Below are 13498 nucleotides of genomic sequence, written 5' to 3'. Positions count from 1 at the left end.
TCCAGGTTTGGTAAGGGTAGCAGGAAGTAGTGAACGTTGGAGTGGCAAAGATTATGTGAACAAACAGAAGATGGTGAGAAAAAAAAAAAAAAATTAGATGTTCGCAAACAAACACAAACACATTAGGTATAAACACTGTAGTTTTGTTCAAACTTACCTAAAAAATCTGGCCACCACATCATCGCGTATGGCCCCCCCACATACTGACCTTCGACCAACCTCGGGGGGGCCATCCTCAGGTAAGGCATCCTCTGGCTGCATTGGGACACCACTCCTTATGGCAATGTTGTGAAATATCCCACACAGGACCACAATTTTAGACACCATATCCGGCACATACATGAGCTCGCCACCAGAGCGGTGGAGGCATCTGAATCGGCCTTTTAAAAGGCCGATACAGCGCTCCACCACTTGCCTGGTGGCTGTAAGTGCGGAATTATACGCACTTTGTGGCCCTGGTGTGGGAGCCAAATAAGGAGTGAGCAGCCAGGACATGCAAGGGTATCCACTGTCTCCTGTGAACAAAAATATACCACATCAGGAACACTGTGTATCAAGCTTAACATTGTTATGTACTAAAGGTCTCCACTTACCCAGAAGCCACGCATCACCAGCTTGTAGGTTGGTTAATTTCTGCCATATCCCTGATTGCCGGATGACGAAGGAGTCATGAGCACTTCCGGGTAATTTAGCATTCAGGGACAGGATCTGGAGGGAGGCATCACATACCACCATTACATTCAGGGAGTGATAGTGTTTACGGTTTCTAAATATTGCCTCCAGCCGTGCTGGAGGCTGAAGTGGTATGTGAGTACCATCCACAACCCCTATGATGTGTGGGAAGCCAGCTATTTGGTAAAAATTGGCCTTGGCCACACTAAGGGCACCCATATCCAAAGGCATTTTAATAAAATGATGGAGGTGCTTGAAAAGTGCCTCCATCACTGCCCTCAGGATCCGGGAAAAGGAGGATTGGGAGATGCCCACCACTATTCCCACCGTTGTTTGAAACGATCCTGAGGCACAGAAATGTAACACCGCCATAAATTGCGTCAGTGGTGGTATTGCTGTTGGACTGTCAATTTGCCGCTCAAGATCACTTTCTATTAATGAGAGAGTGTCTATGATGATTTTGGGAGGTAGACGGTAGCGTCTTAAAACCTCATCATCGGGCATTCCAAAAAGGGTGACACGTGTTCGAAATATCTGGGGCCTTGCATGCCTACGATGCCTACGCCTGGGACGAGTTTGAGGTTGGTCGTCTTCCGGGAGCAGGGCCAGAACAATTCGCCCCAGATCTACCTGAAATTCAAAGTTTACAATGTAAGGCTTTTGAGCCACCCCAAAAGTAACATAAAACAACTTAGCTTTCTGATACCATCCATAGCTGCTTACATGCCGGGGTATTGTCATGATACGTATAAACTGTAAAAAAGCCAAAAATGAGACATCAAAAATTTAGAGGGTGAATTTTTGTTTGTCAAATTGTTGCAAGCCAACACATAAAATAGGCGAAACACACATTTGGCCATCGATGAAAACGACATTGCACACCGTACGTCAAATAGGGTTCAAATGGACCCCAAAAATGGAAAAGGGAAAAGCAAAACTGGTTTACATGATGAATAAGCCTCGAAAAATGCGTTAATTATTTCGCAAATGCAAGTCACTACACCAACAGTCAAAAATGCGTTAATTATTTCGCAAATGCGAGTCACTACACCAACAGTCAAAAATGCGTTAATTATTTCGCAAATGCGAGTCACTACACCAACAGTCAAAAATGCGTTAATTATTTCGCAAATGCGAGTCACCACACCAACAGTCAAAAATGCGTTAATTATTTCGCAAATGCAAGTCACTACACCAACAGTCAAAAATGCGTTAATTATTTCGCAAATGCAAGTCACCACACCAACAGTCAAAAATGCGTTAATTAGTTCGCAAATGCAAGAAAAAAAATGGACTTACCCAACTCGAATATATAAGATTTCCAAAAAAAAGGTCTTTGGGTCCGAAAGCCAAAACAAACTAAAAAAGATGAAATTAGTGTAAAAAAAAAAATAGCTAACCAAAAAACAGAAGTAGACACCAATTGGCCACAAATTAGACTGCACAAAACTTACCAAATCAGGAAAGGATGGGGAAAAAAGCCAAAAAATGCGAACGGAAAACCAAAACAACTGTAGCAAAAACAAACAAAAAACCAACTCTGCCAAATCCTCCAACCGCAAACAACCAAATCCAACCAACTTAACCGCCAACAATCCAACAACCCAACCTCGACTCCACACACACCAAGCCATAAATAGTGTTTATTTTCCCGCACAAATTAAGGATGAATCATAGGGACGCACAATCAATGATGCGGCCGCAAACAAAGGACGCATGTATAAATACGTCACGAAATCACATTGAATTTCTGGTTGATTTCATTCTGGAAGCAGAGACATGGCTTCAGACCAGGGAAACAATGGCCAAAAATCCGGTGGTAAGGCCTTCATGCATTTTGTCTCAATGATTATTTTAAAACATAATATTGGGCAAGTTGTGAAGTGGCTAAATCTGCATATTTACCCAAATAGGTGAGGAGGATGACATGGAAGAGACTGCTGGCCCCAGTCAACCCGCCAAAGCTGCCAAAAAAAAAAGGCAGCCACATTTCACAAGCAAGGAGATGGAGGTTTTGATCCAGAAGTGCGTTGACATCCTGCCCCAGGCAGCCAGGAATATGAGCCAAAGCCAGAAGTGGAGAATGTGGGAGGAGGTCGCCGTTGCTGTCAATAGGGTGGGTGATTATGTCCGTCTAGCCCGGGATGTCAAACGGCGGTAAGTAAACACTTTCCCATCCTATAAACAAACACCATTGTAAAAAAAAGGATAATGGTTCCAATTTCATTCCACAGATGGGCAGACTTCAAATATCGTCTCAAGCAAAAACTTGCCGACAGGGCTAGGCATGCAAGGGGGACAGGTGGGGGTCCCACCCCTGTGTCATTGGAGTTGACAGACTTAGAAGAGCTGGCACAGGGGTGTGTGCAGGCTGTGGAGGTGTTTGGCGTGTCCAACATGGATACGGACATGCCAGACTTTGCGGCTCCTCATGTTGGCCAAGGTAAGTCTTGTGATGTCACCAACTCTGAAATGCTATTGTGCCAATATGTAGATTCTAATGTGAGTCTTTTCGCAATTTTCCTAACAGAGACAGAGGCGGATGAGTCTGCTCCAGAGGGGAGCCTTGGCCGCAGAATTTCTGCTGGCTCTGCAGGGGAGGAACCAGTACATCCGGCTGAGGACCCTGCAGAAGCCAGTCCAGGGCGTGCCCCCTCGCAGGCAGTGGGCCTCCTCACAGAACTCAATTTTAAATCGGATTTCCATACGGAGATTCTGCAGAGGATGGACGCCAGTCTGATACGGGTGGCTGAGGCCCTGGAGCAAAATGCTGCGGCCAACGTGACCATTGCTCAGGCCCTGGCGGAAAATACCAGGGCCAACATCCGCATCGCCGATGCCCTGGAGCAGCTCGTTCGCCAGCACATGGTGGAGCCGACCTCCCTTCCTGCCGGAACATCCGGATCCTCCACCTCTGGCACAACATCAGCCAATCCTCCAAATGTGCCTAGCCCTGTGCCTAGTCCAGAGGCCACAACATCTGCCTCTGGACAGGCCAGCCCGATGGCATCCCGGACCCGGTCTGGCGCCCACCCTCACCCAGCCAAACGGGCGAGAAAACGGTGACAGCAATGGCGACTTTTCCCACACTCCTTCTGTGCTTGGCTCATATTCCTTTCTGGTCAAAACTTCCCTCTCCTTTCTTGTGAAATTTTTTTACATTTGGTATTTACGTTTATGTTACCAGTTATGGCTTTTTTTTTTTTTTTAACAAATATCTTTGCCACAAAAAAAAGGCAACAAAATATTAGGCCAATTTGTTTGTGTTTAAACAATAAATTTAAAACAAAAAACTGAGATTGTATTGTGACATTATTGTACAAATGGGTTACATTTAATCCTGGCCCTAAAGGCAAAAACTGACCCTCTTAAAAAAAAAAAAAGGCCTCTTTAAGGAACGTTTAAAAAATCACATAGCGATGCAAATTCCACAGTAAACCAAAAAAAAGGGGAGATAATTAAAACATGATGACATTATTGTTACAATAGGCCATAACCAACAAATTGTGGCCAAAATAAAACACCCAAAATGTACGCTAATTGATTGTGTAATCATGACATTAGCAGCTCAGATTTCCACCTGCGTACGCTTTTGTGCTATCCCAATAAACTGCTTTCCAAACACATACCAAGCCGGTTTTCAATCCAACAATAATTACTTTACTGACCAGCCGCGATTAATCGCAGCACCATCGTTGAGTCCCGGGACGGAGGAGAAGGCCATCGCCAATGTGGTCGAGTAATCCTGACCCTAAGCTGTGCGAGCATTTTGAAGGGAAAGCGGATGTTCCAGTGACGTATGAGACGGTCCGAACACATTTGACGTTCGCATCTGCTAATGTATGTACGCCCCAAAAACGCCTCGCCACGCCTGCGTTTTTTCATCTCCACCCCCGTCAACACCCAAAAACGCCCTGTTCTGTCAATCACATTTGACATGTCACTTCCTGTACGCTATTTTAGGAACGAGAGAAAAAAAACTCGCAATCTGCAGTACGCACATGCGCAGTGTAACACCGACGCATGCGCGGTTAGTCAACATCGGAACGCAACGAGCGTACTGTTGGTAACGTGCGGCTCTGAATGAGGGCCATAGTTACTACATAGCAATTTGCAGACTACTGTACATACTCTCTCATTTAAAGGGCAAAAAACCTTAAATTATGCGCGCCATACATCTACGGCCCAATTCGCTGCCGATCATACATTTTTTTGATAAGGTGTAAATATTTGTGAAAGGTAATATACAGTGTCAACTTCTAATGGGGCCCATACATCTGTGATGTGTTGCCCCATTCTGCCGACGCGGGGGACGGGAAATTCGGGGAAATTCAATATGTTGGAAATCCTCTATTCACCGATACCGATCAGAAAATTATCGGGATTGGTAAATCGAGATTTTTAGCATGCAGTTTTTCCCCATATCCGCTAGCTGAACGGCGATCATCGATGTCCGCAGATAGGCGTTTATGATCGCTGATCGGCGATCCATCAGCGGATCAGGGAGAAACTGCGTGTTAAAAATTCCCAACTTGCCGATCCCAATAATTATTTGGTCGGGATACTGTAGGTGAATAGAGGATTTCCAATATGTTGAATTTCCTCGATTTTATTCCCCCCCCCCCCCCCCCCCCCGACCCTAGTCTCGGCAGAGGATTGGGGCAATACATTGCAGATGTATGGGTCCCATTAGAAGTTGGCACTGTACATTATCTTTGATAAATATTTATGCCTTAACAAAAATGTATATAGATAACATTGTGATTACATGTGCTGTGCAACTAAATTAAGGGTTTTTTTTTTTTTTTTTCAATAATCCCAAATTTACAGACACTGTAGTGGGTAGAGATGTGTATCTGCTTGCCACTGTCAAGGCCCCACCTTGAACATACATGGCGATTTGTTAAGCCCTCTATCCCCTGGGGAGTTAGATCCTCACACAGATGTTTATTTCCTTAATTAACGTTAATGAAAACACCGACAACTAAAGTGGAATCAAAATTTGAACAAAGATTTATTACAAGGAAAGACAATCTTTAGGTGGCGAAGAAAAAAGCATTGCTTCACAAGCTCTAGCCCACGATAAAATAGTAAATGAGGCTACCTAAAGGCCTCTGACACCACCTGAGTTACAATAGGCTACACCCCCCTTTGTTTGGCTTAGTACTACTGGGCCCAACCTCTAGGAAGAAGCCCAGGTCCCCCCCTTAAGGGCAGAGACAACTTGCCCTGGGAAAGGAAGGCGCCCCGCAACTACCACTTGCGCCCTGTTGGGCCGCTGAGAAACAATGCTTTCCGCCAATGCTAGGTTCATAATGAACCGCATCACGCCACCCTAAACTACAACTCCACCCCAAATGCTGAAAAAAGGCTACTCAAAAACAGTGACATGCCCGCTTCATGAAGATGAACCCCGTCAGGGTGGAATAAACTGGGGTCATCATAGTTGACGTAAGGGTGTTTAACCACAGAACCCCCTTTCGCTATTTCAAATCTGCCAACAGAGGTCTAAAACCTTCTCACATGGTCTAAAACCGCTGCACTACAAGAGCATCGCCACTCGCGACGCTGAGTGATGTCAGACCATACTAATCTAATGGGGCCCCACCGAGCCCGCACCTCCTCCAAATCGGCTTTAATTCGGAGGATAAGGCCGATGCCTTTTCATTACATCCGGCGTAGAAAACCAAACACCCAGGCACGCCCCGCATTTCTACTCCGTAACAAGTGGAAGGACTCCCTCCCACTTAAGCCCCTTAACTCCTGACCACCGAACCTCCCGACCACCAACTAAATCTGCTGCCCTGGCGGATAAATTGGATTGCCCCGCCCAGTAAATGAAGGAATGCCCGATAAACCAAATAGGGGAGCCGTCTTGAGATGCATCTGTAATCGGATTAATCCAGAAACAGATAACATACAGGCATAATTTAACATTCCTCCCAACAAAACATGGCCAATACCAGTCAAATGGGCAGCAGGGAGAAGTTAGAGAGGGGCGGCGCAATAGGAGGAAACGGGTGACCCAGGCGAAGGTAAAACCATCTAAAAAAACCCTCGGGGATCTTATATTGCTTTTTGAAATTTCTTTACTTCTTTGTTTCATTTTTCTTTTATTCATTTGTTTTTATTTTCATTTATTTATTTTTTTTATTTCCCTCGAGGTAAAAAATTTGTTCGGCCAAATCCCTTCACACCCCCACAATGGTGACGAGTAAAAATCTGGGTCAAACCCGCAGGGCGCATGCCTAGCTGCTAATATTAGGACAAATGTAACGCTTGTAAGCGGAAGATTTCCAACGGCCAAGCGACTGTATGCTGTTGACTGGCATGCCTTCTTCTGCAGCGCAAGTGGCAGCTCCTATCCTAAAGGAATGGGTCCCGTAAGAGGACGCATCCAATTTTAAAGCTAGCAAACAACGTTTAAAGACAGCTGAAAATTTAAATTTTGCAAGAGGAGCTTTGCCTTCGTCAGCGGCCGGTGTCTGCGAGGTACCATGTGTGATCCCGACTTGATTCTCCGAATCTCCAGAGGGTGCTGCAAGAGAAAGAGAAGTGGCAGTATCAACGATTCTAACACTGTGCGCAGCATTGGCAACAGAGTTCGCAACTGTAAGAGACGGCTGCTCCATTGCAGCTGCAGACCCGCAAACTTGAGCAGAGGCTGGGCCGACGACGGGGGGTTAACTAGAAGCGGGCTTAGGGAAAGGTCCCCACCCAGGAGGAGCCCAATAGGAGTAAACCCCTGGACCAGCCGTTGTGGACCCTTACACCAAAGATTGCCCGGCCTGCGCGAATGCGGGCCAATAAGGAAAAAAAAATGGCAGAGGTGGTGCCATAAAAGGGGATGGCACGGGAGAATGCGCCCACTGGAAAGGAGCAGTTGAGGTGTGCGGAGCACCCGACCCATTAAGGCTAGGGTGTGCGTACACACCAGCAGCAATAAAGACCGCAGGTGTGCCAGAAAATATAAAACGGGCCACCGGTGTGGGAGGACCTTTTGCTAACGCAGCAGGCATGCCTGTGGGAGCAGATGATGTGGCATGGGCAGGAGCCTGTGTAATGGCATACCCAGCATAGGAGGGCAGAGCCAATGGCTGTTGAGGCTGCAGGATTGCACTGGTGTGCTGGGGGTAAAGTGCACTGCCAAGGTGTGGCATGTGCGCTGCGGGGGCCTGGTAAGGGACCGCAGCCAAGCAGTCTCCATAATCTTTCGTGGAGACTGCGTTGCTGTGAGGGGGCGGTGCCGCTGAAGACGCGCCCTGGACATTGCCGACTGAGCTAGGCTGGCTGGGGGAAGGAAGGGGACCCGAGGTGTGAGACTGCTGTAGAGCTGGGAGAGGAGAAGCGGGGGCGGCCGGTGGAGGCGGCGGCGGTAGCAGAGCCATGGCCACAGGCGGTGAGGAAGCCTGGGGGGAGCCGCAACTGGGAGCCCAAGCAAACAGGGATGCGGGAAGGAGGGGGGAATTGGTTTGGGGCCGCGTGGACAGAGGAGAGGGTGTGAAACAGGTCAGATGAGACAGGGGGGAGGGGCAGAACGCCTGGGAGAGGACATGGGGAGAAGATAAATAGGAAAGGCTGAGGAAAAGGTAAGAATGAAACTGGGTGAATGAAAGTGAAAGAAACAAGTATAAAAGAGAGAAAGTAAAACAAAATGGCTAACAGAGAAGTTCTGAGTGTACTTATCTTGCAACTGCTCAGTAGCCAAAGAGGAAGTGAACCCTGCTTCCTTCCTTTAAATATGGGTTCTAATGCCCTCCACCTACCAAGACCTTCGATAGGCTAATGAAACACCAGCCTAAACCTGTCAATCAAAAGGGGGCAGGGTGACCAAAACACCCACTGAAATTCTCTAACCCCCATAAGCAGTGTCTTATGTAGCATCAGGCATATGGCATACGTTGCCTTCAGTGGAGCAGTGGAGCTCTGGCATGGGATTTCTATTACAATGTGATAATTATTGTAATCCTTAGCCATTATCACAGTGGAATTAAATATAGAGTTGTACCAGCACTAGATGAATGAAACTAAAATTATCATTGACCAGTGATTCTATAACTTTATTTAAAATGTATCCCCATGTGATGGTTAAAGTTTACTAGTACCCGCTAATGGATGGTTTTTTTTGCCCAGTTCCTCCCAATGTGTAGAGATGTGTATCTGCTTGCCACTGTGAAGGCCCCACCTTTAGCATACATGAGGGTTTGTAATGCGCAGTGGAGCTTTGCAATGGGATTTCGGTTACAATGTGATAATTTTTTTTATTCCTTAAAAATTATCACAATGGAATTAAAAAAAATATTACAGGTTAATTTGAATAGTTCTAACACTAGATAAATGAAACTAAGATTATCATTGACCAGTGATTCTATGACTTTATTTAAAATGTATCCCCATGTGATGGTTAAAGTGTAGTACCCACTAAGCAGGGGTGGGCAACAAGAAGCCCTCCAGCTGTTGAACTACAAATACCAGCATGCCTAGCAACAGTTTTAGCATGGCCAAATAGAAAAAATGGCAGGGCATGCTGGGATGTGTAGTTCTACAACCAGGGCCGCCATCAGGGGGGCACTGCAGGGGCTCTAGTCCCGGGCCCAGACGTTTATACAGAGAAGGGGGGGCCTGGACATTTAGACAGAGAAGGGGGGGTCGCCCCTTCGTATTGCCCACTCGCCCTCCTGATTCTACCGCCCGCTCACCAGCCATTAGTAAATTTGTGTAATGAAGTGACAGGGTGTCCGCTTATATCGCCATGGCTGAGCAATAATTTTTAATTTTTTCGCAATTTCTGATGACAACCCTGTCTATAACAGTTTAGGGGCCGCTTATTGCCCACCCCTACGCTAAACGATGGTCTTTTTGCCAATTTCCTCCTAATGTGTATGAATTTATTCAAAGTAATACCTTATATATGTAACTTATATCAAGCCGTAGGGTCAGTTGCTGTTCCCAGGGATCCCATAGTAAGGAAATGCCTCACAGTAAAATCTGTTGCTGCATAGTTAGGGTGGTGAATTCATTTTCATTATAAGGCTGTGTTCAAGAAATAAATATGTAGATAAATCACATTGAATATACCTAAAAGAAATTAATGAAAAAATAACCAGAGTAAAATTGGATTTACAAAAATGGGGTCAATCCAAGTAAGTGCGGCTGTATGCGGAAGCTCAGACTCTCATATTTCTGTTTGTTGCTCTCAGCCCTGTGAGCTGTAATGTGCAAGTCCGGAGTGAGATCTGGTTGTGGGGGATGGGAGGGAAGTGCCGTACCAGTGCAGGCATGTCTATGCCGTTCCAACGGCAATTTGCCCCCCTATATTATACCATAAGTGTATCCAGTTTAAATAGAAATAAAAAAATAAAATAAAATTCTATCCCATTGAATAGGGCAAGAATTTTGGAAGTAGTGAACTACCTAAAATGGTAACTTTAAAGACATGTACAGCAAGACCTATGATTTTGGGTGGATCTTTAAAAGGTTAAAGGACTACCAAACGCAAACAAATAAATTGCATATATGCATCATCAAGGTAAAATACATTGTTCACTGTTAAACTAACATTCCAGTATAGCGCTGTTAAAAGTAAAGTATTACCTCCCCACTCAATTATAGACCACATCTTTAATAGACAGTGGGCCTGATTCAGAGCTAAACGCTCTGACCAGAGTGCTCTCTCTGAATCAGGGCCCTCCTACCTGTTTTAGGAGCGTCCTCATGGACGCTCGCATAGCTGTGGGTTACCACCCACAGCTTATGCGAGCGTCCATGATGATGGTCGCGATGGTCAAAGACCATCGCAACCATCGGGCTTGCGACGAGACCCTGCGGTAGGGTCTCGCTGCCACAAGCCCAGGGGTGATTTTGGCTCTATCAGAGCCAAAGTCACTCCCACTGACATCACTACTGATGTCAGTGGGGCCGGACCCAGACGGTAGGCGTTCCCATGGGAACGCCTCCGTATGGCCGCCACGCCCCTGGCACGCCCACCAAAGGGGGCATGCTGTCAGTCACCATCGACAGCACGCCCCCTTTGGTGCGAGACCCCGAGCGACGTATTTCTCGTTGCTCGCCGGGTCTCGCGCATGCGCACGACGGAGCTCCCTCCGTCGTGCGCATGCGCATTCTCACAACATCAACCCGCTAGCAAGCGAACTTTGCTCGCAAGCGGGTCTGAATGACCCCCAGTGTCCTAATGAGACATGATACCTGAGACTGCAGACATTTGAGAAGCTGTCCCTGTGTATGTGAAAATAATTAGTGTGTTTAATAAATAGACTCCTGTGCACCATTACTAGCGATCAGCGCGGACCCCTGTGTTATGGGTCTTGTTTTTTGTAAAACTATCCATATATGTTTTGGTTTTGACAAAACCACACGTGTTTTGGTTCGGATATGGTTTTGGATTACTTTAAAATTGATAAAAACAGCTAAAATCATGTAATTTGGACCTGTTCACATGCAATCCAAAACCGTGATTCTGTTTCTAAATCAGAGCTTCGAATTCAGCAGACCCGAACTGGGACTCTGTTCTACTCTGTATCCCAAAAGTGATCTGAGCTAGGACTCAATTCGACTTGGAACCCCTAATTTGTCTAACTATTACACAGTAAAAGACAGCATTATCCGGCACGTCTTTGTGTATGACAGTCTCAACAAGCAGCAACAAATATTCACTTTTTTTTCTTTCAGGTCTTTTAAAAGTTTGTGGGTAATACATTTCTGGATAAGAGATCTCACGCCTGTCCATGGCTTTTTCCTGGCTGCCAACTAACTGACTGTAACTTCCCAACCCTCTAGATCAGGAATACAGAAGAAGGATTACTGGTTGTGAATGAATTGGTGAAGGATAACGTCTATGCCTGCTCCTGGTGGTTTAGCCTTTATTATCCTATTGTAAGGCTTTTTCATCCCAGTAGCATTAAGCCTGTGCTTCAGGCTCCAGGTAGTCTATTCTTTGTAAAGTTTCTGCTTTCACCTTCTTAGTACGCATGTGCATTGTCTTTCTACTGTATGTGAAATAAACAGTATATTCATCCGAGTTCTACAGTAAAAAAGAATAACCATATTGACTAGGAATGACGCACTCCTACATAGGCATATAAACATAAAGTTTTATACTCCTTGATGTGCTGGACATACAATTGTGTTTTGTGTCTGTGACCCAGACTTGTATTTCTATAAAATATTTTGTGACACCTTCTGTCTGTCACAGTTGATATTAAGGGGCAATTAGGAATGTACCTCCACATTAGATTTTTATATAACATTCAGAACCTACTGTAGTTAACACTTATCTATTATTGAGCCTCATAAGCATACTGTAGCTGCTTCTATAAATGACACGAAGCATAGATGGCTTGAAAATGTATGGGCCCATGTTCATGTTTTCTTTGCTGCTCTCCCCGGCCTGGAGATATGATGCCTGTGCATAAAGGTACCCATACATCTGCGACGGATCATCGCGATGTAGCGATGTGATCAGAAATGCCGATCCGCCGGTCGGAAACGCCGACCGGCCACCATCGATGTTTAACAATCCGTCGCAGGATCTCTGAAATTTTACATGTTAAATTTCGGCGATTTGACTATCACGACCATTTTTTGATTGCAATCGTCATATCTGGGAAATCCGACATGTTCTATTTCTGCGATCCTGTGATGCCGGGTTGCAGGATTGCGGCAATCCGTGGCAGATGTATGGGGCCCTTAAGATAGTCAATCAATTTGTTATATGAGTTAATGCAATTACTCCTAATTGCTATTTTTATTGGCTTCCTTGCTGCTGAATCATCTATTTGAAGTCAAACATCTGTTCTCCCAATCAAATTACTTATAACAATGTAATCTCCATTGTCATGTGTGCTTGTGGTGCCACATACAAATAAAATGCATAGTCCACTTACTTCATTTAGACATCCATGGCAAGCCCTTCATAATTTAATTTGTTGAACTTTTAAAAGGCTTGGATTTGTATTGGTAAACTTATTCACACCTAATATTCAATACTGCATTACTCCTTATGTCTCACAGCAACTGTAAATGTTGTTTAGACTATTTTGTGTGTTCTGCTTTATAAATATTATTTTTATAACCAAGATGAGTCATAAATACTAATGCAACAAACCACTTCACTTCTCTTGCATTTATGAGTCTAATGCTGGGTACACACTGGTAGATACATTGGCCGATCAATTGATTGTTCATCTGCAGATATATATAGGGGCATCGTGCTGTGCGTACGGGTGGTCAGCTGACCGTCTGCGCACTTGCAGGGGAGGGTGGCGCGACACGCCAGCGGGGCCCACCCCCCTCCAACATACAGAACACAGTGTGTATGAACAACCATCATCTGCAGATATATCTGCTAGGTGTGTACCCAGCTTAAGAGGTCAATCCAACTAGGTGAGAGTTGTGAGATGCGAGTTGCTGTTTTCCCTGCAAATTCGCATTGCAGATTCATTTTGCAATCAAATTAGCAACTCACTTTGAACCAGTCAGAGTAAACGTGCATATTTCTGTTCACACCTCCCTGAGCGTGAGAGATGGTAGAGAAAATCTTTATTTTAAGGTTAAAATGACGGTACACCGTGCAGAACCCCTTAGACCCCCCACGTGACTAATTAAACAATTGAAAGTTTCCAGTTAGCTTAATTAGTCCAATAATTACATGTAATTGTTTGGGGTTTAAAAAAAAATGGCCTGAAATGACCCAAAATCAACTATTTTGTTGCTGTATACACCCCACATTTAATTAGAGTATTTATTTTTTTGAAAAATAATTGCCTTTATTCTTTTTATTTAAAGTCACCTCAAAGTACCCTAAAGC

At 45.1% G+C, this 13498-nt stretch overlaps 1 protein-coding gene across 3 annotated transcripts in view; it reads left to right on the top strand.

Moving 5' to 3' along the window:
* The window catches only part of LOC148542957 (ultra-long-chain fatty acid omega-hydroxylase-like), a 76150-nt gene that overhangs the window by 43004 nt on the left and 19648 nt on the right, over positions 1-13498 (top strand). The window contains exon 3 of one of the 3 annotated variants that reach the window (XM_088462525.1): positions 11470-11614. The exons of the other annotated variants lie outside the window; for them this stretch is intronic. Within the exon in view, the coding sequence (XP_088318651.1) occupies positions 11470-11614 (145 nt within the window). The remainder of the gene's footprint in view (positions 1-11469; positions 11615-13498) is intronic. 3 annotated transcript variants of the gene reach the window in all.

This window comes from Taudactylus pleione, unplaced genomic scaffold (genome assembly GCF_031769625.1).
Source record: "Taudactylus pleione unplaced genomic scaffold, aTauple2 ptg000007l, whole genome shotgun sequence".
NCBI classification, from domain to species: domain Eukaryota; kingdom Metazoa; phylum Chordata; class Amphibia; order Anura; family Myobatrachidae; genus Taudactylus; species Taudactylus pleione.
The sequence above is the reverse complement of the archived record's forward strand: the minus strand, read 5'-3'. Positions and strand labels throughout refer to the sequence as shown.